The 25,891-nt window shown below is 41.2% G+C and overlaps 1 protein-coding gene across 1 annotated transcript in view; it reads right to left on the bottom strand.

Moving 5' to 3' along the window:
- Positions 1-25,891, bottom strand: part of gldc (glycine dehydrogenase (decarboxylating)) — a gene marked incomplete at its 5' end in the record, with an annotated part of 74,277 nt that overhangs the window by 26,292 nt on the left and 22,094 nt on the right. Inside the window, 10 exon segments of the mRNA XM_042332578.1 lie at positions 6,142-6,284; positions 7,612-7,653; positions 7,752-7,836; positions 8,618-8,715; positions 9,538-9,618; positions 11,802-11,941; positions 12,029-12,134; positions 19,630-19,726; positions 22,775-22,971; positions 25,063-25,210. Coding sequence (XP_042188512.1) covers positions 6,142-6,284; positions 7,612-7,653; positions 7,752-7,836; positions 8,618-8,715; positions 9,538-9,618; positions 11,802-11,941; positions 12,029-12,134; positions 19,630-19,726; positions 22,775-22,971; positions 25,063-25,210 — 1,137 coding nt within the window.

Genomic DNA, 25,891 nt, shown 5'->3' with positions numbered 1-25,891 from the left:
GTGCTCTTCCAGTACTGCAGTTAACGCCCTTCATGCCAGATAGCATCTGACTTAACAGTGGCGGCACACGACACCAAGCCAGGGACAGAGGGCTGGTGGCCGTAGGCACGGAGAGGAACAAAAACAACAACAAGATTGCATTTATAGAATGCCTTTCACGTCGGGAGGACGTCCCAAGGCGCTGGACAGTTTGAGTTGGGACTCGAGCAGGGGGAAAATGGTCAGGGTGAGGGGAGGGAAGGGAGGGAGCGAGGAGGGGGTAGAGAGCCGAGAGGAGAGCTGAAGGCACGATTGAAGAGAAAATTGAAGAGAGGAAGGTCTTCAGGTGTGATTTGAAGACTGACAAGGAGAGGGCAAGGTGGTGGGCTTGAGGGAGAGAGTTTCAGGATGTGGAGGCTGAAAGCATGGCAGATGATGGTGGAACGGATTGGACGAAAGATGTTGCAGGAGACCGGAGCCAGCTGAATAACTACCCACTCCACCAGCGATGACAGAGATTGTGTGGAGTATTGGTGCTTGGTCATGTTATGTTATGATCTATTGCTTATTTATATTGGAGGCATCAGGCTTTATCAGTTTTTTTTGCTCATAACTGGACTATGTTTATGTTTTTGATTAGGTCTTAACCAAACTTCAAAAGATCAGGTAAGCTTCCGGAATAGCGGGAGCACAATTGTATAGATTTGCTCTCTCCCTCTATTTTCCCAGCATTGTGACATTCCATCCACAAGAAGGGTGGCTCTAGTGAAACTGATAATTACAGTGGGATCTCACTGATTTCAGTGACTCTTAAAGTGGTACTTTGGGGAGTCACTGCATGTGTATCACACAACACCAACAGCAGCATGGATTTATACAGCGCCCTCCAAGCCAGACGGCATCTCAGAGCACTTTACAGTTTCAGATCCCGGGGAAGAGTCAGGGAAGGGGGAGGAAGGTGACCAAAGGCGCGGTCGAAAAGAAAGGTCTTCAGCAGAGACCTGAAAATGGGAAGGGAGGGAGCGAGACGAAGGGAGTGAGGAAGGCAGTTCCAGAGCCTCGGGGCATAGTGGCTGAAGGCACGGCCACCGAGGGTGAAGCGGAGGACTCGGGGGACAAGGAGGAGGCCAGACCTGGAGGAACGAAGGCAACGGGTAGTGTTTTGAGGAGAGAGGTCAGAGAGGTAGGGGGGTGCAAAAGACTTGAATATGAGGGTGAGGATCTTGAAATCGATCCTCTCTGGGACAGGCAGCCAGTGCAGTCTGGCAAGGACTGGGGTGATCGGGGAGCGGAGTTTCGTGTGGGTGAGAATGCGGGCGGCAGAGTTTTGAATGATTTGGATTTTATGGATGGGAGACCGGCGAGGAGGGCGTTAGAGTAGTCCAGCCGAGGGGTGACAAAAGCATGGACCAGAGTTTCAGCGGCTTTTGGGGAGAGGTATTGGCGGAGACGGGCGATGCGACAGAGGTGGAAAAAGGCGGTGCTGGTAAGAGACCGGATGTGGGGGAGGAAGGATAATTGGGGGGCCACACGCCAATGCCACACGCATTGGAGGCTCGCGGTGTGATCAAGAAGGAGCAGACTGGCTACTGTTCTCGTGAGGAATGTGTCGGACAGGCTGTGGCTCTGTATGAAATCACAGAATGTCACAAGTCTAAGGGGAAACGTTGTGTTCATCGACTTTCACAAGACTTTCGACCTAGTGCTCATGAGGCCCTCATGATGAAACCGGAAGCCATAGGAGTGCTGTGTGTTTTTAGTTAATCAAAGATTTGCCCCATTTCGAATCAGACGAAAGAACTGCGAGCTTCAACATTAAGGCACCTTGCAATAGTAAAGTTCTCTCAGCTGATTCTTGTCATCCAACCTGTTGCAAAAGTCACAGTTCTGATAATAAGCTGCACAAATAGATACTGAGAGCACGATAAGGAGATATTGAAGCAATCAGGAGTTATCCAGCTCAAACAGGAATTCATAATCCATTAATTTGGAAAAAGGTTCATGGTATACCTAGCGGATATCTGACCAGCAATGTGTTTAGTTTTTTAAATGTAGAAGATGACTCGCTGACAAATACTGGTTGCAGCCTTCTGCAGTTGTGGCCAAAAAAATATTGTTGATGCTCTATCTTGAGTGGTGAAATGATTGAACAGGATTAGGGGAACCATTAGGCACCAAAGTTCAGTCTTAACCAACATTTATACCTTGCTGTCCTTGCAAAGACCTTGATTTCTTCAATTCCATTGGCTGGTTTCTCTAGGTATCTCTAGCCCCACCCTGATCCTATTATCTTTTAGGAACTACGCGTTGGACTCTGCCTGGATTTTTAAGGTCTTGTGCGGCATTTAGTGAACACAAACATTTAGTTATTTGTCCAATGTTTAACGCGTGTTTGTTGCAATTCCAAAGAGAATTCACAATATTACAAGTTTGGGCTGGATGAAGAAGGTCCTTTGACCCATTTAATCTCATCCCTCCAGAACACCCATCTTACCATTCCCCCATCACAGTATCAAGCTACTTTTTAAACATCATGTCCTAGCCTTTACCCCTTTTCACAGCAAACCTGTTCCAATCGTTAATTACCCTCTGAGTAAAGAAAAACGTCCTGGTATCTACCTAAAATTGTCATTGACAACTCTAAACTTACATCCTCTTATTGTACTGTCTTAATACATCCTGATCTGGGTTTACATTTTCAATCTCATTTACAATTTTATACATCTGCATGAGGTCCCTTCTGAGACTTCTCAAGACTGAAGTGCCCTCTCTAGCTTGACTAAGTGTTGCTCATAGTTCATTCCTCTAACACTTGAGGATCATCCTTGTTTCTCTCCTCTACACTATCTCTAGTGCCTGGGCAGCCTCTTTAATGTCACGGTGATCAGAACTATATGTGATATTCAAGGTGCGGTCTAACCAGAGAACTGTACAGCCTGAGTATAACGTATGGGGATCTAAACTCATACTCAACTGATTTAGCAACACAGCCTTGTTTGCCTTGTTTATTGCTGTCTCACACTATTTTGACATAGTGAGCGATGAGTCAACTAACATCCCTAGATTCTCTTTCAACTTCCCCTTGGCAAGTTTTATCTCAACTACGGAGTACTTGTATTTCCTATTCTTGGATCCTATATGTAGCACCTTGCATTTATCAGTATTAAACTTAATTTGCCAGTAATCAGCCCATGTACATATCCTATCAAGCTCTCTTTGTAGGACCTTTGATGCCTCCTCTGATCCACAGTTGACCTAACTTTGTATCATCTGCAAATGTAACTGTATTACATTGGGTTTACAAATCCAGGACATTAATATGAGCAAAATAGGAGGGATCCCAGTACAGACTGCTGAGGCACCCTACTTAATAACCATCTTGCATATCTTGCAATTCTTAAATGGATCTAGACTCATCTCAATGATGTATAATTATTCCCTCTATTTTCCCTTTCTTTTACTGCTTATGTGAAAGGTGCTATACGAAATGTAAATACAAAAATACTTTAATAATTATTACTTTTGGTATAGCGCTTTTGACATCAGAAGGAAAATGCCAAAGTGTTTCACAGGATATGCTGTAAAGTGCAGTAAATGTGAGTATTGTGGGCAAACTATGCAATAGGATTTGGTCAATCCCTTTTCCGTGAGAACAGTTTTGGATATTCCAATCTGCACTTAATACTCTCTGAAATTAGGTAAACAGGAAGCAATGTTTTTTCAGCAATTTGGAGGCTTCTGCAGGATTTTTAACTCCACTTACTTGCATGGTTCTCACCTGATATATTTTGGTCAGCCGAGTATCTGACACATGCAGGAACCCATCACCATGTTTAAGAGTATCCAAACCAAACTTGAGATTTCCACTAGTTTGTGCTGGTGCCTGGACTCCACATAAGCCCCCATCCCCTATTCCCCTCCTCTGTACCTCTATTCCTTTCTCCCTGATTTATATTTCCTCTTCAATACATTCATGCTTTTTGCTTCAATCACAGTTTATGGCAGCGAGTTCTATTGTCTCACCATCGTCTCTGTGTAGAAGCTCCTTCTAAACTCCCTATTAGATTTACTACTCGCTGTTATATTTATAGTCATGCTACCTATATTGCGTTTTATGACCTGTAATAAAAAATTAAGATACTTTGAGCAAAAGTCTGAACTGTCTTTTAACCCATTAAAGCAACCACTTTCTGGAATAACACGTTCTGTATGCATCGTTCAAGAGAATGAACAATTCAGTTAAATACATAAGACAAAGTTAACTAAAGGTCAGAAAAATCATTGATAAGAAAATGATGTAGTAAGTGAAAATAGCTTGAACCGTAGATCTTCTTTCAGTAATCGCTGATCAAAAATAAAATGAATTCCAAAGTGCAAATCCATTCAGGTAGATTTGCAACGGATCATTTTGTTATCGAGCTCTGTTTATCTTAATTCCATGCCTCGTCTTATCTAGTGTGCTACATCAGCATGTTAAATTGGGGCCAATGAAAGCTCAGAAATGTTGATCACTTGTGAACTGCACAGTTCCAAATATGGATTGTTGTATAGATCAGAACAATTTGAAAAACACAAACAGTACAAAGTTGCAGCACAGACTAACACAGAGCACCTCCTTCCAGCAATTGCAGGAAGGAGAGTTGTGTTGTTCTCACGAGGTCTAAAACAGCAAAATAGAATTATGCAACATTACAGCTCAGAATCAGACCATTTGCTCAGCAAACACCAACTTGCTTTGTGTCACCTGCTCTATCTGGCTCACCATTTACTAGGCATTTGGTATAATTCTGAGCTGTATTGTTGCATGATTCTTTTCTGTTCCCTATCTGCCCTTACAAGATTCAGCTATTTAGTCCAAGCTCTCTGGAACTCTGTCTTCTGATTCATTCGCTCCTTCCCTTTTTTCAAGGCATGTCTCAAAACATACTTCTTTTACCACCTTTTGGTCACCTTTCCCCTCCCCCTTCAGTTCCCATCCTCAGATTGGTGCCAATCTAGCAATGTGAAAGGTGCTTTGGAATATCCTGTGACATGAAAGATGTAGCATATTATATTTTATTGGGCCCATCAAGTCACCCTGGTTCTTTTCTCCATATAAATTAATCTAATCCCCGCTCACTCTCCAGACTTGGTAACATCCAGATGAAAGAGATCTACATTCATTGTCAATCAAAGATAAGATTATTCTAAATATTCATCTACAATTAACAACAAATTGGACTTATATAGCATTTAACAATTAGGATCACATACATCCTGGAAACTAAAAACCTAATTGGGGTAGAGGAGCAAAGGGATCTAGGGGTACACATACACAATTCACTAAATGTAGCAACGCAGGTTAATAAGGCCATAAAAAAGCAAACCAGGCATTGGGGTTCATTTCTAAAGGAATAGAAATGAAAAGCAGGGAAGTTATGATAAACATTTATAGAACCTCGGTTAGACCACACTTAGAATACTGTGTGCAGTTCTGGTCCCCACATTATAGAAGGGGTGTAGAGCCACTGGAGAGGGTGCAAAGGAGATTCACAAGGATGATCCCAGAACTGAGAGGTTATAACCACCAGGAAAGGCTGAACATGCTTGGACTCTTCTCTTGAAAAGAGGAGGGTAAGGGGTGACCTGATAGAGGTCTTTAAAATGATGAAAGGTTTTGATAGGGTAGACATAGGAAAGATGTTTCCATTTGTGGGGGAGACCAAAGCCAGGGCCATCAATATAAAATAGTCACAAATAGATCAAATAGGGAAGTTAGAAGACATTTCTTTACACAGAGAATTGTGAGAATGTGGAACATGCTACCACAAGGAGTTGTTGAGGCAAAATGACTAGATGTGTTTAAGGGGAAGCTAGATAAGTACATGAGGGACAAAGGAACAGAAGGTTATGCTTGAAGGCTTAGTGGAAGAAGGGCAGGAGGAGGCTCATGTGGAGCATAAACACCGGCATAGACCAGTTGGGCCGAATGGCCTGTTTCTGTTCTCTATATTCTAATGTATTCTAATGTATGTTCGAGAATACTGAGTTAGGAGGAGAAAGGAGACCAAATATAGTTGATAATATGTGTTTATATGGAGATATTGACGGCTAACACCTATGCTACTGTAATATACATACAAGATTTAACAAGGCAGAATATTAAAAAAGCTGAAGGCTTACCTGTTAGGTTGGAAGGAGATTTTATCATAGCCTGTTATTTCGCACAGGTCCCGTTCCAGTTCATGAAATAACTGCTGGTAGCCTTGTGCTTGATCCAGAGGCACAAAGGGATGGATATTTCCAAATTCAGGCCAAGTGATAGGCTGCAGGGAAAACAAGGAAACAAATAAAACATTTACAGTAAATAATTTACAATAAAAATCAACATTTCAAATTTTCAGAATACAGGTGATTAGTTTACACACAGTATCATACGAAAATGACTTTCTATTCCTTTCAATGCAAATAGATTCTAACTAATAGTTCTACTTTAATTTTTTTTGCATTCTTTCAAATTAATCTTTTGTCCCACGTGCTTTAGGTTAAACCCATCATGCAATTTGGAGGGGGAAACCACTGAAATGTACAGCATAGAAGGCCATTTAGTTTATTGTGTCTGTGCCTGCTCTTTTAAGAGCCATCCTTTCAGTTCCATTTACCTGTCTTTTCCCAATATAGTAGGGAAGAGGGAAATGTAGAATGGAAGGATGAAATTTCGTATCAAATCATAAGAAAACACTCTTCTCCACATATCAGCACTACAGCAGCATCATTAATGGCTAGGTATTACTACCTGGCTGGGCTGGCTGGCAAACATTACCGTGATCTTTCTCATTCTGTGTAGTTTATCTTCCTCATTCCCACCACCTGCCCTTCCCACTGAAGGCATAACTCTTGTTAAGATTCTACAGGTGCCAGCTGTCTTCTGGTACCTTGCACTAATGGCTCTTCTTCATATGTGAGTCTAGAAATAAGTGCCAGCTATTCAACCATGGAGGACGTTACAGACAAGCCTACGCCTTGTGATCTACATGTATCAGGCTCATAGTGAAAAGCAGCTATAGTGGATGAGAAATGAAAAGGATTTCTGATTTGGAGTGGCCGACTGTTTTAGTACAATGTAAAATGGCTGAAGCACAACATCTGGCTTCAGTAAACTCATGTCTTGAGAACTGTTGGTCTGTGATTATCAGTTTGTCAACACATTTGGGATTTTCATTTAGTCTCTGCAAGTTGACTTATAGCTACAAGAGTTAAAATGTACCATGTCTGAATGAAAACACTAACACTCAGGGCTTCAAAACTTGCACACATTCTCTGTCAGTCACAATGGTCTGCTTTATTTGTCCTTTCCCTTCAAGGTCGGGTGATCCACTACAATGAAGGATTACTACTAACAAAGTGGCAAAAAGCCCTGGAACTCCAACCTTGACCCCTTCTTAGGAAGCTAATGCTATAACAACCAGGCTACCAACAGGGCAATCTTGAATGATTCATTCCTATGATAAAAGAATTCAGGATAGTGGCCAGGCAACCGGCAAGCAATTCTGTCCATTCACGAGATAACTCAACTTGACTGTAAGAAAAATGTTTCATTTTATCTTCCGACTTTGGAATGGGGAAGATACAGTGCGAAGATGGAATACTTACAGTAAGCTCAGAGGAGCTGTTTAGCTTCATCGTACAGGATCCCTGGTTCAATTTGAGAAAACAGATTAGAGTTAATTTTTCAAATGTGCAATGTTTAATCATATTTAAAGTGGAAATTATAAAAATTAACAGTCACCCACCAGAGGAATCATGCTGTGAACTAGAGAAATATCTTTATTTTCTAATTTCTTCATGTACCGGACAATATTTGTCTCTGAGTGATAACTGCAATATATAAGTTAACAAATGAAGTGCCTGGAGCATGCAATTTTGTACAAAAAACAATAAAAAATAAACAATAAAGCAGGTAGCAAATTTCAGATTATAGCAAATAACATTCAAATAGTTTTTTTTAACCTTCAAATGATACATTCCTGTATCCCATATGTGCTGTAACAACAACATTGTGCAAGTGACAAAGGTGGCATTTGTCCAAGGGGGTCTAGTTTTCCTATTATAAAACTCTTAAGGTCAGACCTCCATTATTATTCATTCATTTGGTTCTATTAGTAATGAGGGGAAAATGTATCAGATTAATGTCGATGGGTCACTAGAAATGGCGGAAATGTCTAAGAGAGTCTGAGCTCCGCTAACTAAACAAAATGGCAATTTAAATTGATTGTGTTTTTTTTCAGTGGGAATGTGAACAAGCTGTTGAAGTATTGGGGAAAGTTCAGGAGAAGATGTGTGGGCAAAGGCAGATCAAAGTCAACCCCCAGTGCTTTTAATGTTTGATATGTGTCAAGTGTAAAAGGTTTTAAATTTTTTTGTCAATGTCCCAGAAACACAAGTAGTACAATTAATGTCCAATAGAAATTCATTTTGTAATGAATGCATATTGTACAGGATGGGAGCTGCAAACATCGATATAACATGAAACAGTAATGGTACCAAACACTCTGACAAGTCAAACCCACTGTGTTGTACCTGGTTAATAATCTGTATATGTCGCATTTTTATTTTAGTAAACTTGAGACGCTATCTCAATTCGAGTCGTCTTACCAACCTGTTGAATACTGGATGTGAAAGGAATTTGCTTGTCCTCTTAAACTGCGTGCCAAAGATACCTTTTGGTTCATCTCCCATGCTTTCAGCTATCAACTCCTTTTTACATAAAAATCAATAACAGTATTACATTAAAGCAATGCACCAAACACAGTTTTAAAAAAAATCAGGTAACATCTATTGTTAAGTACATTTTGCCTCACATTCACAATTAGACGGTCATAGAAACTGTTTGCGGATGCTTGAAAGCTACTAAGACATTTTGTATGAAACTGTGGTAAGAACTTTGTGTTGCAGGGCCCAATTCAACCATCTGATCATCTGTACCATACAAGGTTTATCTCAGTCTGATAGCTCAATCTCCTCTCAGATCTAGCCTCTAACATCTGAAGCAATGTTTACTGTCTTTATTTTATTGATATTACTATGGTGTTACTCCTCTGAATTTTCCTCATTTTTTTCTCCAAAATTCCAAATACTTCCATCCCATATATATATATCACTGGAATGAATCATGTGAAGTTTGAAACACTGCAAAACCTAGGCTTTTAGCACCAGAACAACTCACACATTTGAATGATTGAAATGGTTACACATTATATCTAGTAGTTTACACAAAATATAAAAAAGTATAAAAATATAAAAAAGTATAAAGGTTATACTGTATATATAATAAACAATGAAGCAACTCATCACTCTCAAGTGAGAGAGAAACATTACCAGGATCTAAAGCAAGGAGGATGTGGTCAGGAAACTAATCTTGTTGTGAGACCCAAAAAAAGGTGGTTATCTTTGTAACCACATGGAGGAGAGGTTCCTCATGATGTATACCCACAAAGAAACCCCAAACTGTTAACTTAGAAACTCACAATACCTCTCTATCACAGAAACAGCTCATATATTGATTGCAAAACTACATACAGCAGATGACTCGCAGCCGAAGACCCACAGCAGATCATCCAGGTCTCTCTCATTCACAGTCTCATCCAAGGACACCCCCAGCTGTCAAATAGAACATTAAAAGTCGGACACATCAATAACACCCAGGGTTTATCAATTCTCGTTTAAAGTACCATTTTGAAACTATATGTGGTTCAAAGGATGGAAATATCAACATAAATAAGGTCACAATCCAATCCCATACATGAGGCCCGATATTATGTATCGGCATAATTAGGGCAAAGAATCTAATTGATTGGGTGGGGGGGTGGGAATCAGCATGTTGTGGAGTGCAGTTATACTTCACAAATTGCATCTTTATCTTAGACTTTATAAAAAGTCATGGAAAGTGTACAAGAACCTAATTGCTCTATTGTATAATGAATTAATTACCAGTTGTCTTGCATTCCTTTCTAAAAATCAATGTCTTGCACATTGTTACCAATCTCAGTTGTAACATGTCTGGCAAGCTTTCCCACCGTGTGTCCAGCTAGGACCACCCTACCCATGAGGGCTTTGGCTTGAAGGGTTAACAGGAGCTTAGTGGAATGACTCCCTGCCCCAGTGACTGGTCTGCCCTTCCAAGTCCTGCCAATGAGCCAGGCTGGCTGTGCTGTCATGGCCTCTGCCCAGGAATACTGCGGACCCGCTCGCTCAGGAACTGGATGACCGACACCACCACAGAGAGTTGGCTCAATTATGACATTCCGTTGCCAAACATGTCACCTTGGAACCAGTTCAGCTCCAAAGAGACCCCACCACACCCCCACAAGGAGGATAGTCACTAGTTGTTCATTCGACATCCAACAAGTGTGTGTTTGAACCCTCACTAGGTGGATGGTAGGTACCAGGATAATGAAGAGGTGCCTTATAGAGTCAAATCACTAAAAACTAGTCAAATCACTAAAATCTAGTTCCCAGGTGCTAAAAGTAATCAAAAAGGTGAATGAAATGTTGGCCTTTATCTCATGGAGCCTGGAATACAAAGGGAAGAAATTATGCAGGAAGCACTTTTTCACTCAAAGGATGGTAGCAATCTGGAATTCTCTCCCCAAAAAGGCCATGGATGCCAGATCCATCCACATCTTCAAGAGTGAGGTTGATAGATTTTTGGTAGGTCAGGGTATTAAGGGATATGGGGAGAAAGCGAGCAATTGAAATGATTAGTTGAGGTACAGATCAGCCGTGATCTAATTAAATGGTGGAACAGGCTCAAAGGGCTGAATGGCCTACTCCTGTTCCTATGTTCCTAAAGGGCAAGTGCTCCTCCCAGCAAGCTAGGGGTGGAGGGGGATGGAGGGTGGGGTGGGCAGTGAAGACTTTCGAATCACCCAGGCTTCTCTAACACATTTCCTTGTGGAAGGGAGCCAGAAATAGACTCTCTTGGTGATGCTGGTGCAGGGAATCCACGATACCTGACGATATTAAGTGATCACTTTTTGTATCTGTTTCGACAATGACCTGTATAATTCTTAAAACTTTTGTGGCCTTCTCCCCCAAGCAAAACAATGCTTCCTTTTTTGTCATTTTGTAGGGAAATCACATCACAAACACATAACAGAAAGATGACCAGTGTCTCCTCAGAAAAGTCAGAACATACATTTTTAAAAGAGAATATACAGTACAGACGTGATTGAGTACAATTACATAGAATGATACAGTATGGAAATATTTACACAAAGCATTTGGCCCAACTAGGCCATGCGACCTAGTCCATCCATGCTTCACATAAGCCTTTGCCCTTCATGTTCCCCTCTCCTACACCCCTCTATTCCCTTCACCCTCATGTACGTGTGAAGTTTCCTCTTATATTATAAATACAAATCAATATTATGGGAAGTAAGACTACTAAGAGGTAAAGAAAAAAGGATTATTCCCTCTGCTCAGCGGGCACCAGCCTGCTTCACATCCCCCAACCCACCCGACCCACCATCAGGCTTTCAGCATATCTGCTCTCATTCTCTGGAACACCATCCCAGAGTCCCTTCATCATCTCCTTCAAGATCCTTCCTCTTCGGCCGTGCTTTTGGCCATATCCCCCCACCCTCACCACCACCCCACTTGTCCCCCCACCTCGATGCACCTTCCAGCTTGGGTGCAAACCTTAGACAGTTCAATACCTTGGAACATCCTCCTGACATGAAAGGCACTACATCAATGTAAATTTGTATAGGATTGTATGATACTTAAGTAATCCTGAGTACTCAGATGAAGTCACACACAGAGCATAGGGCAATATAGCTCACCATGCAGTTACCGTATCCACGGAGGTTGATCTGCCGTTGGGCAGCCCTGTCAATTATCTCCTGGGTAGCTACGCCACAGTGGATCTTCAGTGTGTCGAAGAATGATTCATGCTGTATTTTATGCCCAGCACGCTTCAGACCTGAGTACACAAAGTCATTTTAGACAAAGAGCTGTAACTATGCCCCAATTTAAACCCATTTTCTTTTCTTTCACCAACAGGTCTTACCTTCAGCTAAAATTAAGGTACCATTGTGCACTCTCTTTGCGATGTGTTTCAATCCATTTGGACCATGGTAAACAGCAAACATTGATGCCATGTTGGCCAAAAGTGCCTAAAATTAAAAGGAAGATAAGACAAAACATTTCATCCAAGAAGAATCATAGAAAATTAAAATATTCGCTTTGTCAGAAACCAGTATCAAAAATTTGCCGCGGTTGTGAAAATAAAATAAATCACTGAGTCTGTGCAGAAACTTTCAGGATATATTTCAGCTTAACTTATATTACAAAAATATTCTTAAAATGTATCCTTGGCCATGGGGTGGTGGGGGTTGATTGTTTGAACACTGGTGGCTATTTTTACTTTTCCTGTGATAGTTTGTGTTCTTCTTTGTGGGCCGTGTCATCATTAAACAATCCCAGGTCAGGTACAGTACAAGATGATGTAGGTTAAACCTTCTATTGTGCCCAAATAACTTCTCTTAAGATAGTTGCTGCCCCTATCCCCAACTACCACAACCCTGCTACAGAACTGTACAGTTTCCCTTTTCCACATCAATTGGTTAAAATTGGTCATTCATTTCATGGCTGTTTGTGGAACGTTGCAATGATTATTATATTATTATTATTATGCTTAAGACCATAATTACTGAGCAAAAATAGTGGGTTTGGGTTAAGCTTTGACCGATTCATGATCCCTATGCCTCGGTTTGGCCTGCAGTTGTGCAGATATCTGAATACCAGTTTAAGCTGTCAGTGCACGATTTGAGGGTAAAACCCACGAAATGCATTGGATCTAAAGGCAGGATGCTATTGATAGGAGAGAAGCAATGTAAACCCAGAAAATTAATTGCTTTGATACAATGAAGGGGTGGAGTCTCATGTGGAATATGAAGACCCATATGGACTAATTGGGCAAATGGTCTGTTTCCACGCTGTAAAATGTTATGTAATTCAATATAAAACATCCGTGCAGCAGCCTCATACTGAAGATCAGAAGCGTGCTTTACAAAACCCTACTGTCCCCCATTATAGAAATGAGTAGGAACCAACAAGCACTTGACCGGTGAGTTCGGATGTCTCCAGCCAGCAGACCTGAATCTAGCCAAAGTGAAAAGAATCTTGTGTTTTGTGGAGTCCTGCAGCTCAGTGGTTAGAGCACTCGCCTCACAAGCGAGAGACCTGGGTTCGATTCCCAGCAGGCTGAAACGTTGGGCAAGTTTCCTTACTCCACACGCCCTCTGTTTACTAGCACTAAGTAGGAACCTGATTGTTAGTCGATTGGCGATTCATTTCTCCGGGAGTAATAATTCCTTTTTAAAAAATATATAAATAAATTGCGTAATTGGCTGCCGCATTTGACCCCCAAATATACAGTCAATTCACTTTACAGTAGATTCTGTGAAGCGCTTTGAAACGTCTTGAAGATGTGATAAGGCACTATATCAAATGCAAGGATTATTATTATTATATGTAGCCGAGAATAGAAAATGGCACTGGAAAAAAAGTTGGGGTCAGGGAATCTGAAAAGATAAAGAGGTGCCACGTGCTAATATGGTACTGGAGCAGGTTCAATATGTTGTACAATTTACTCCCCATTCTTATTCCCCACCTCTGACGTCTTGATAAGCGCCAAAAACATTTTCCACAGAAAAAGCACCTTCTTTTTCATTTTGAATTGATATGTTTACACAGAAGCTCAGGGAATTTTCACTAAATAATCATAATAATAGTCCTTGCACTTAGCATAGCGGCTTTTGCGTCAGGAGGACGTCCCAAAGCGCTTCACAAGATTTACAGTAAGGTCTAATGGCTGGGTATTTGTAGGCTAAATCTGTTCTTGTGGCAGGGTCTGAGAAGCATTATCTCTTTTGGCATTTCTGCAGTAGAAGGACAACATCTCCGGTCAGCGCGTGAAGCCACAAGCACAACAGCCCCCATCTGAAGCTGTAGTCTGGCTTCGTCAGACACACTTCCAACAGACTTTCAAAACATCTGGTGCAGTAACCTTGATAATAAACTTCAGATGTACGCAACCCTGATGGCTTGGTTAGTAAAGGCATTTTAGTGTGAAGTCGAGCTACAAAAACAGGAAAGCCCCTGTTGTCAACCTCAGCTGCATGCAGCAGCTGGGCACCACAATTGGTTCCCTAGAACATCAACAACAACTTGCATTTATATAGCTCCCTTTATGTAAGTTAACTTCTTGGATTGCTTCACAGTGGCAGAGTCTGAACCTGGGCAAGGGAGAATGGAGAGGTGACCATAGATGCGGTCAGAGGCAGGTTTTAAGGTGGGATTTAAAGACAGATTGAGAGGCGGATGAGTTGGAACATAGGAACAGGAGTAAGCCTTTCAGTCCCTCAAACCTGTTCCATCATTCTATAAGATTATGGCTGATCTGTACCTCAACTCTAAATGCCCACTTTTGCCCCATATCCCTTGATACCCTAATCTAATAAAATTCTATCCACCTCAGAATTGAAAGGAACCAGCATCCACAGCCTTTTGCGGGGGTGGGGGGAGAGAGTTCCAGATTTCTACTACCCTTTGCGTGAAAAAGTGCTTCCAGGTTTCACTCCTAAATGGCCTAACTCTGATTTTAAGATTATGGCCCCCTTTTCTGGATTTCCCCCACCAGAGGAAATAGTTTCTCTGTGTCTATCCCTTCGAATCCTTTTGTCATTTTAAAAATCTCAATTAGATCACTCCATAACCTTCTAAACTCAAGGAATACAGACCAAGTTTATGCAACCTGTCCTCATAATTTAACCCTTTGACTCCTGGCATAATGTTCGTGAATATCATTTTGAGAGGGTAGTCAAGGAATTCCAAAGGGTGGGGGGCATGCAGGGCTTGAGCTCATAACCAGGATTTGAGCTCATAACTCTAGTCCAGGAAGTTCTAAGTTAACGTTTCCTGCAGTGAAACGTTGAATCCTGCAGTTGTTCTGTCTGCTCTGATGGTTCATGTGAAAAACTATGTTGAAACATAGTGCCCTGTTGTGCTGACCAAATTTTATCATCGCTAATCCGAACACACCCAAACAGATTCAATTTTGCTTTCATCTCATTGCTGTTTGTGGGACATTACTGCTGCACATTAGCTGCTGCACATTAGCTGCTGCAAAATTAGCTGCTTCTTTTGCTTTCAAAGTATTTATTTTGTGAGGCGTCTTGCTGTGATATGGTCGTTCACCAAGCGCAATCATTGCATTCATTGCAACTTCCAGCAAAAAGTGCAAAGATATAATTAGACATTGGTTCAAACCAACGTCAACAGAGAAGCATTGTTCAGTCACTGCATGTGGAAATTGACCCTCTGAAAAGTCTTGTGTTTTAAATTGAATTCAAATGAACTGTGATGACTGCACGTAAATACTCTGATGCTTTTCTTAGAAATGTCATATGATGTAGAAAGTTTTGTGAATGTCAGTATTGATCATAATATTAGTATAACTAATGTAAAGATCAAACCAATGGACAACTGGAAACCTGGGACACATAGTGTACCGGAATATTAAGGGACTTTTCCGAACAGTTTCTGGTATCATTGAGGGTAAGTAGCTGCTCGTGGGATGTTGCAAAAAATTGCACAAATAAGTAGTTTGAGCAATAGTATCAGCTGCAATGCTGTGCAAACTGGATGCTGCACTCCCCCACCGAATACATGCCCACTATATTTTACAGCAAAATCCTGTAAAGTTCTTTGAAACACCCTATTGACATGAAAGGCTCTATACCAAATTCTAACAATAATCCTTGCACTTGATATAGTGCCTTCTCACATCTTCGAGACGTCTCAAAGCGCTTGACAGGATATGCTGTAAAGTGAATTGATTGTATATTTTGTAGGCGAAACACGGCAGCCAATTGCACACAGCAGTGTCCCACACAGTCGTGGATTGAGTCACCAAATTATTATTTAGTTTTTTTTTTCGGTAAACAGAGGCACATGGAGTAAGGAAACTTGCCCAACGTTTCGCCCTGCCCAGGAATCGAGCCCAGGAATCGAACCCAGGTCCTCACGCTTTTGAGGCAAGTGCTCTAACCACTGAGCTACAGGAGTCCACAATGCAAAAATTATTATTGGAGGGATCAGGTAACACAGGGAAATGCCTCTGCTTTTACATTACATTACCAGCTGCCTGAAGCGGCAGGCTTGTCATAGAAAAGTGGTATTATTTTCACTCAAGATAATTCTTCTTTTTGTGACAGATCTGCAGAACAGTTCCTGCAAAAAAGTTTCTGATTATGTTGCAAGTCTGCCTTTTCCGGGGTGCTAGTAAAGTAGCACTGGTGGAATTACAAACACTCAAATGTGATTGCACACAGGAGCTCATCGCAAGATTAAAGCCTAAATCTCGAGAATCCCTGAAAGGGTTGTTCAACAGTGTTGGCATGAATTCCAGATCATAGCCATTAATGGTTGGTTTGTTTGCAGTATGATTTATAGTGATACAGGGCAGGCAATATAAATCTGGCCTGGCAATCCACACCACTGCCTTATTTGTTATATCAGCCTGGCTCGGTCGGTGATACTCTCGCTTCTGTGTCAGAAGGTTGTGGGTTCAAGCCACACATCTAGGACTTTGAATTCACAGTCTAAGCTGACACTCCAAAGCAGTGCTGGGAGAATGCTTCATTGTCAGCAGTGCCATCCTTCAGATGAGATGTTAAACCAAGGTCCTGTCTGCCTATCCAGGTGGACGTTAAAGATCCCATGGCACTATTTGAAAAGAGAAAGAGTTTCTCCCGGTGTTCTGGCCAACATATCCTCCAAATAAAATTGATTATTCACTGCTTGGACATTAGTTAGACATTACGGTGTGCAAGATTAACTGCCAAGTTTGGCCACAAAACAGATGTCACTCCACTTTACAGTACATATTGTCTATCGGACGTCCTCCTGAAGTGAAAGGCGCTATATCAAATGCAAGGAATATTATCATCGTTATTATTTGCTCCAGTCAAATAAACTCTGTAATACTGCTGATTTACAAAGTTTACTTCTTTTTGGTAGTTCTGGCTGGAGCAAATAAGCCAGCAATGTTGAATGCCAGACCAGGTTCATATTTCCCGCTCCTATCAGTATTATTCAGACTGGAAACAAACCAACTGGTAATGGTTTATGATGCAGAATTCATGCCAAACCTCTTGAACAGTTAACAAATTAACAATAAACATTTCAAAGATTCTCAAGATTTAAAGCTTTAATCTTGCAATGGGCTATTTGTGCTGGGTATAGCTTCGGGACCCTACCCCACGTGAAAGGCTTTATATAAATTAAAGTTGTTGTTGTTGTAGCTTCACTCCGTCTGGCGCAGATGTCAGTACCGATCAAACACATATTCATCAATTCAAATCCAATTGTTATACATATAAAACATATATATTTTCACTTTTTTTGGCCAGGAACCTTTCTTTCCCATCATTTTTTTTAACAGTAAGATCTTACATCTTACTTTTAATTTTGCTACATCTTACTTTTTATTTAGTAGATGCTTGGGTAAGAGTATCCTCCTCATTCTTCAAATGGAGTTGTCAGTCTTTCTCATACAGTACTTCAAAATAGGTCATGGTGAACAGGGGAACTATCTGAGGGTCTTATCGCAAGAGGGTCTCAAGATACTGAGTATCCTCTACTTCCTGTGATACATAGCCTTACCATCATCAGATCTTCAAATTAAGGGCAACAGAAGAGAATAGGAAAATCAGTATAAATATATTTCTAATGACCATTTAGTGTCTATCCTCTTTGGGTGGGAGGACAGTGTGCTCTCTTTGGGGCTGAGCTGCCTCAAAGATCACCTCCTAGCAGTGGAAGACTGGAATCCATTTGATCCTCTGTGTTATATAATCATTAAAAGCCACTTCTTGAGCCAAATTGAAAAGATTGCAAACACACAGTTACTTCAGACAGGAGACAATATTTCTTCATGCAAAATGGGAGCAATTGAGCAATCAAAGCAAACGATTGCTTAGGAATATATCATCACGATTTGTTTTGAAAAGGGTGCTGACTTTAAGTGCTTGATACTATCGATGTAACAGAACCTTATGCAGTAAATCCAGGCACTCACAGCACATTGCATCCTTAAGGATCTATATCTGCAGAAACTCAAGAAGGCTGTTGAAAAGTGTTGCCATCAATCATTGAGGCCTATTCCTTTCAGTCCAACATACATCAATATTTTTACTGCATCCATTTTGTTCTTCAGAAGCTCTGTTTTCCTTTGCATTTTGTGTTGCTTTTACCAGCCTTTCAGGAATTTATTTCCCTGATTTACTCCCCATCTGGTCCTCACAACATATAACTGATATAGCGCCTCTCAGGGTAGCTTCCCAGAGGGCTTGACAGTGGTGGAGCACAATGCCAAGCCGGAGGGAGGAGGGAGTTGTCCATTGGCACGGTCGAAGTGGAAGGTCTTCAGGAACTATCTGAAGATAGGGAAGGGCGGAGTAAGGTGAAGGGATAGAGGAAGAGTGTTCCAGAGTTTCGGAGCGTAGTGACTGAAAGCGCGGCTACCTTTGGTGGAACGGAAGGCACAAGGGACATGCAGGAGGCCGGAGCCAGTCGAATGGAGGCAGCGGGCAGTGGGTTTGGGAATAAGCAGGTCAAAGAGGTAGGGAGGTGCCAGGGTATGAACGGATTTGAAAATGAGTGTGAGGATCTTGAAATTGATCTGTTCAGCGATAGGGAGCCAGTGGAGCCTGGCTAGAATTGGTGTTCCTCAGTTAGAGCAATGGCACTGTTAGAGTTCCTCAGTTCAGGAGAAAGTCCATCCTTTCAATGATCCACTTTGGTGCAAATCATATCCACCAGTCAATGTTTTTTGTGTTTGCAACATTGACGTTTTCTCAGATCTAGCTCTTAACATGGCCTTCTCATCAGGCTCTTCACTTTCGCCATTTTGATTTTGTCTGCCTGAGCTACGCAATTTCTCATTTCTCCTTCTTAGTTTTTTTCCATTTTGAAAACACCAAGCCTACTATTTGATGAAATGAATCCAAAACACTGCCAAAGTAACCAAGGGGAATATCAATCAGGTGTAACTGTAATCTTCCCGCAAAACATACACAGTCCTCTACAGTATATTCTGCGAAGCACTTTGGGACATCCTCCCAATGTGACAGGCGCTATAGTGATTGGTAGGGTTTTTATTCCTATTGATTTAAAATAAGACACCCCTGTAATAGGTTCCTACTCCTGTGCATCTTCTGACTCTCATGGTAACGGGTCAAATTGTAATTGCTACAAAGAATTCTATATACCTGTGCACTAAGCACAGCACCGTAACATTTTAATTTTTACCCCATGCCCCTTCACCACGTGTCACTCACAAGGTTTTTTCTGATGCTATGCAAGATTGAGAGAAACTACGGGAAATCCCAGATCTCTTTTACAAGTAAAAGCAACAGTGCTTTCACTGTGAGTCAAGGGCTGTCATGGAAACTGCGTAGTTGCAAAACCCGTGCTACAGATTGAGTGTTTGCAGACAAAGGCCAAGAGTAAAGTTGATGAGAGTAAAAAAAACAATTTGATGATCTCAATGCAGTGGAAACAGCTAGTAGTAAAGTACTGAGCAGATTGTGGGATTGGCTTTACCTGGGCGGTGCAGATGTTACTGGTAGCTTTATCCCTCCTGATGTGCTGCTCCCTCGTCTGCAGTGCTAGACGATACACTTCTTTTCCAGCTGCATCCCTGAACGAATAAGAAACATTCAAAGCAGGAACAGAGAATCACCCTCATCTTATGTTACACAATGCAAACTTTCAGAAGATTTTAAACTCCAGATTTTAAAATATTATTATTACTAATAATTATTTGCAGTGCATTGCATCGAGATTACATGGAAAGCAAACACATACTCAGAAACTGCCTTTTCATTGAAAAATAATTCAATAATAATAATAATTTGGTCACTCAATCCACAAATGTTTGTGGGACACTACTGTGCACAATTGTCTGCTGGGTTTCGCCCACAAAATATAGTCAATTCACTTTGCAGTATATTCTGTGAAGCGCTTTAAGAAATCCCGAAGTCATGTTAAGGCAACAACAACAACGTTTGTATAGCGCCTTTCACGTCATTAGGACGTCCAAGGGACTGGACAGTCAGTGTTTCGGACCCGAGCTGAGGGTCAGGATCGGGGAGGGTGGAGGGCAGGGGGATCGAGGGTAATCGAAAGCATGGTCAAAGAGGAGGGTTTTGAGGTGGGTCTTGAAGGAGGCAAGGGAGGGGACGAGGCTGAGGGACTGTGGGATAGAGTTCCAGAAGGTGGGGGCAGAGCGGCTGAAGACTTGCCAATGGTGGGGCGGTCAAAGCGGGGGATGTGAAGCAGCCCAGAGCCCACTGAGCGCAGACAGCAGGCAGGTTGGTAGGGAGTTAGGAGATTGTAGAGGTAGGGGGGAGCAAGGTCATGGAGGGCTTTGAAGGTGAGGACCAGGATCTTGAACTGTATCCTCTGTGTGATGGGAAGCCAGTGAAGTCGGGCGAGGGTGGGAGTGATAGGGTCACTGAGCCTGGTGTGGGAGAGGACGCGGGCTGCAGTGTTCTGGATGATCTGCAGCCTATGGAGGGAGGAGTTGGGGAGGCCGACAAGCAGGGAGTTTGCATAGTCGAGCCTGGATGTTTTGAATCCGTGTATGAGGGTATCTGTGGTGGGGGAACGCAGAATGGATCAAGGCACTGATGTGGGGTAGAAAGCATAGTTAAGGGTCAAACAAGATGCCACAGCACTACACCAAATGCAAGGATTACTATTATTAAAAAATTATGCATTCCCCCTAAATAAATAATATCAGGCTAAGCTATTTATAGATTCATAGCAGGCCAAAGATTTTAATGCGATTTCGAAGATATGTATTGTTTACAAGATGTAGACACAAAGTTGCTTTCAGCTCAGTTGGAAGTACTGTACTGTACACATTATTTCTAATAGTCACGGAATGTTTTCAGACTCGGTTGTTTGTTTCACTTCACATAACCTCGCTGCCTCAGGGCAGTATCTTAATGCTTAGTTGTAAATGTAGTGAATTGAGTTTATTTTGGGAAATTCTTTGTTGTTGTTGTTAAAATTCTTATTTGTTGTTGTTGTTGTTCTATTTAATTTGGAGTTGAGCAATTTGCATTTTTCTTTGTACAACAAAGATCCATAGGTTGATCACCAGAAGATTTGGGGTTCAAAACTCAAATGGGACAACTCATTCCTTCAATAGAGAACAATAAAATAATAATCCTGCAGAACAATATATACTCTTAGGGAAGAGAGTGGATGAAATTAAGCTAGGGTGACACTGATATTGAGGAGAGACACCAGTCTAAGCTGTTTGTGTGGTTTACTCTCTTGTTCTCACCACTCTGCTAATCAATGTTTGACAATTTGTTCAGTCAATAATAATAATGATAATAATCCTTGCATTTGATATAGCGCTTTTCACGTCTTCTTGACGTCTCAAAGTGCTTCACAGAATAGACTGCAAAGTGAATTGACCGTATATTTGTGGTCAATACCACCAACGTGAGGTTTGGCAACACCCTAAATCACCCAGCCAAGCTCCCTCTCTATCTGTCTTTAAACACTTCTTCAACTGTGCTTATAGTCATGTTTCCCCTCACCCACCTTTCCTGCTGGGGATATGGCACATCCTCTTTAATTAAATTGTATATACTGGTTTACAGCCAGCTCATGTAGGTCAGAAAATAATAGTTTGTGGGACCAGGAAACCTTGAGGGCGAAACCTTGGGCAAGATTCCTTACTCCACACACCTAATAATAATCTCTCCAAAACAAAACAATAATAAATTGGTCATTCTCAATCCACGACTGTTTGTGGGACACTGCTGTGTTGCTGCGTTTCGCCCACAAATATACGGTCAATTCACTTTACAATATATTCTGTAAAGCGCTTTGAGACATCTAGAAGACATGAAAAGCACTGTATCAAATTCAAGGATTATTATTATTATTATTACCAGTGTCCAGAATTATCATCTCATTGTTGTATTTGACAGTTTGATTATTTCCTACAGGAACGGAATATACCCCGTGGAGTCCTGTAGCTCAGTGGTTAGAGCACTCGCTTTGCAAGTGAGAGACCTGAGTTCAATTCCAGGCAGAGGGCGAAACCTTGGGCAAGTTTCCTTACTCCACACAGAGCCTAATAATAATCCCTCCAAAACCAAAACCAATAAAAAAATTGGTCATTTTCAATCCATATGACTGTTTGTGGGACATTGCTGTGCGCAATTGGCTGCCACGTTCGCCCACAAATATACAGTCAATTCACTTTACAGTGTGTTCTGTGAAGCGCTTTGGGACGTCCTCCCGACGTGAAAAGCGCTATATCAAATGCAAGGATTATTATTATTATTAGGAAGAGGAATAGCAGAAAGGACACCAATTTGCCTGGAACAAACTACAGCTAAGTCCATAGCCTTGGTTCCTTTAGAAAAGTCATCTGTGAAGCTAACAGTTAACATTGGTCGACAAGAGCTCTATTTCCACAAAGCTCCATTTGAGGAAGTAAATTCATTTTCACTTGAAACATATATTTGAGAGTAGATTAACTTCTTACTCACAGATCTATCAAATTGTGCTACAGCTGGATAGTGAACCAAAACATAGGTGTCGGTGCAATAGACTTAGGAGTTACAATACAGGGAAGTGATAACATTATGCATATAACCCTACCAAGTTTAGACAGGCCACAGATTGATAGTCAAAAGCATTGCTGGTTTTCTCATACCTGGTAACCCCCACCATCCTTCCTGGCATCATTCTCACAAGGTTTTCCCTGACAGCAAAAAAAGCTGCATGCGGGCCTCCATAAGACAGTGGTACACCAAACCTCTGTGAGCTACCAAGGGCAATATCAACACCAAATTCTCCAGGAGGTCTCAGTGCACACAACGCTAGGAGGTCAGTTGCACAACACGCCAAGGCCTGGAAATTAAGGGACAAAATAAGGTTTTTGAATATCTGCAACTCCCAAAGTTCTGAATTATTAAAATAAAAACTGCATTTTTTTTCCATTTTAAGCTCCAAACCTTTATAATTTTTATTCTTTGTGCTGGTCAATGTAAGGGACATCAGCACTGGGCAATGGAATGCTTTTTTTTACTTTGGTACCCAGTGCTAGCATCAAGAATTTCCATATCAGTCTGTTGGACCAATCTATCACTGTGGCCTATTGGACAAATGTAACACTCTAGCTTATTGGACCACTGACGCAGAGGTAAGGTGGGGTGAGACCATGAAAGGATTTAAAGGTTAACTCAAATCACAATGGGAATCTGTAACCTTACGACACATGCCTTCTATTTAGTTCCAATCTCAGACTTTATATTAAGCGGATATACTGTAATTTCATTCTTATGGAACATCATGTTTTTTTGGTCACCTTGACTATTTCGGGTTTGCTTCCATCCTGATTCCCATTTGTAGTCACCCCATCACATTTCCCCTGAATATCCACAAACATTTTAAAAGCATAACAACAATCCAAGTTGTCTTTTTAGCCACTCACTTTATAGAACTCGCTTATACTGTTTCTCAAGTTTTCACATTTCTCCACTAAATTTCCCTCCCCTTCTGGCTTCTGGAAGTCATTCCAACTCCATTCTTCCTCCCGCTGGGGTATGGCTCTAAGAGTACAGATTGTTTCTGGTACCTCTCACATCTAGTCATCATTCATGGGTGAGCTGGGATAGGGCATACGTTTTGAGTTGCAAAGGGCATTTTCAGTTCAGACAACAGGAAGTTTTTCCTTACTCAGAGGGTAATTAACGATTGGTAAAGGTTACCAAGATAGTTGGTAGAGGCCAGACACTGGACTCATTTGNAAAAAAACAACTTCATACTGTGATGGGGATGGTAGTGTGGGTATTCTGGAAGAATGAGATGAAAGATAAGTCAAAATGCAGTGTTATTTCACTTTGAGATAAATGTGTTAAAATAACAATCTTTTCCAGGAACTCCCCTCCCAGTTCATATTATTTTATGTTTCTTTAGAATCATACGTTGTACATTTGTTACTCTCAGCCTTTCTTTCCCTATCTCTCTGCCTCCATGTGCAAATTCAAACTAACATTACATCATCCTACATGCCGTAACTGATTAGCAATGAGATGATTATTTGGAATCCTGTAGCGTAGTGGTTAGAGCAAGTGAGAGGACCTGGCAACCCTCAAATTGGCAGGGTGAAACGTTGGGCAAGTTTCCTTATTCCACATGCCTCTGTTTACCTCGCACTAAGTAGGAACCCAGTTGTTAGTCAATTTGCAGATTGCTTTTCCGGGGGTAAAAATTTCTTCAAAATAAATAAAAATAATTTGGTCACTCAATCCATGACTGTTTGTGGATTGGCTGCTGTGTGCAATTGACTGCCTCATTTCACCCACAAAATATACAGCCATTTCGCTTTACAGTAAATTCTGTAAAGCGCTTTGAGACATCTCGAAGACATGATAAGGAGCTATATCAAATGCAAGGATTATTATTTTCTCGTTTAATTAGAAGAGATTATGAAAAGATTAACAATGCACAGATTTCTACCACCCCACCTCCACCCCTTTCTTGAACAAGGACATGAAAATAAATCAATAAATAAAAATAAATAAGCCTAAAAGGAGCATTACAAAACTGGCTGCTGTGTTTCGCCCACAAAATACACAGTCAATCAACAACAACAAATTATATTTGTATAGCGCCTTTCACGTCGGAAGAATGACCTAAGGTGTCCCACATTACAGTATATTTTGTGAAGCACTTTGAGACGTCTCGATGATGTGATAAGGCGCTGTATCAAATGCAAAGATTATTATTATAATTATAGGATTCAAATATACTGCTCTACCATGTAAAAGCAAACACATGGTTTTAGGTTAACTACACAGACTCACTGATACAGCTAACACAAGGTTAGGCTGGCTACAGAACAGCTTATTATCAAATCATTTTGGTCAGCACAATGGGAGCTCTAAGCCACAGCTAATCAGCATGCCGGTCAGTCACAAGCTCAATTCTCTCACTCACCCCGTTTTGATGTGCGAGGTCAACAAGTTCATAAAAATCGGCAATTCTTCCCTCAGTATCTGGGTACTGGAACAGCACACCACTGATATCCTTCCTGCTGAAATCCATCTCGTGGGGCAATTTCAACTCTGTCGTGACTCCTATGTAACTGAGAGGAGAGATACAGCAAAGAACAAATCAAACCCAGGCTCACAGAATCCAGCAAATATAGAAATTAGAATTCTCATGCACCCTGGCCAACTATTCGCTACTTGCTCGGGAAAACAGCTATTTTAATGGTTCCTCACCAGGAAAGCGCCTTGGGATGTAAAGTCCCAAGTCCATCTGGGAACCTCTTGCACGAGATGTGCAAGATACTGGCATTAACCAGACGTCTGTTTGGAGCTGAGTTCTCATGGATCCTCGAGATGTCATTTATACTGCTTTATAATGAGTACTTTTTTTTAAACCCAATGTAAAATGTAAGACACTTGTTTTTTTTAAAAAAGAGGATCCGTCACCTCCAGAATACACAACGTGAGCCAGAAGAGAAATTATTTTTAAAGATTTTTTTTAGAAAGAAGAATTGTAATGGACAGTGTACATGAAGTTAAAATATTTTTTCTAGCACGCTAAGGGTTAAGGGTTGATCTGAACAATTTAGCAGATTTCAAACTGCTGACTTATTAGTTTGTGTCACTGTGAACTTCTGATAACGTATCACTCCAACAGAAAAGGGCTCAGTGACGAGGTAGGCATAATTAATTGCCATCATTGACAGAATGATTATCAGCAAGTCAACAGGATTATCAGGAGTTAATTGTAACCTAGAAAATATTCCATGGGGGAA

The sequence above is a fragment of the Callorhinchus milii genome, unplaced genomic scaffold (assembly GCF_018977255.1).
Source record: "Callorhinchus milii isolate IMCB2004 unplaced genomic scaffold, IMCB_Cmil_1.0 Scaffold1, whole genome shotgun sequence".
Classification (NCBI taxonomy): domain Eukaryota; kingdom Metazoa; phylum Chordata; class Chondrichthyes; order Chimaeriformes; family Callorhinchidae; genus Callorhinchus; species Callorhinchus milii.
This window is presented reverse-complemented; position numbering and strand designations above follow the sequence as displayed.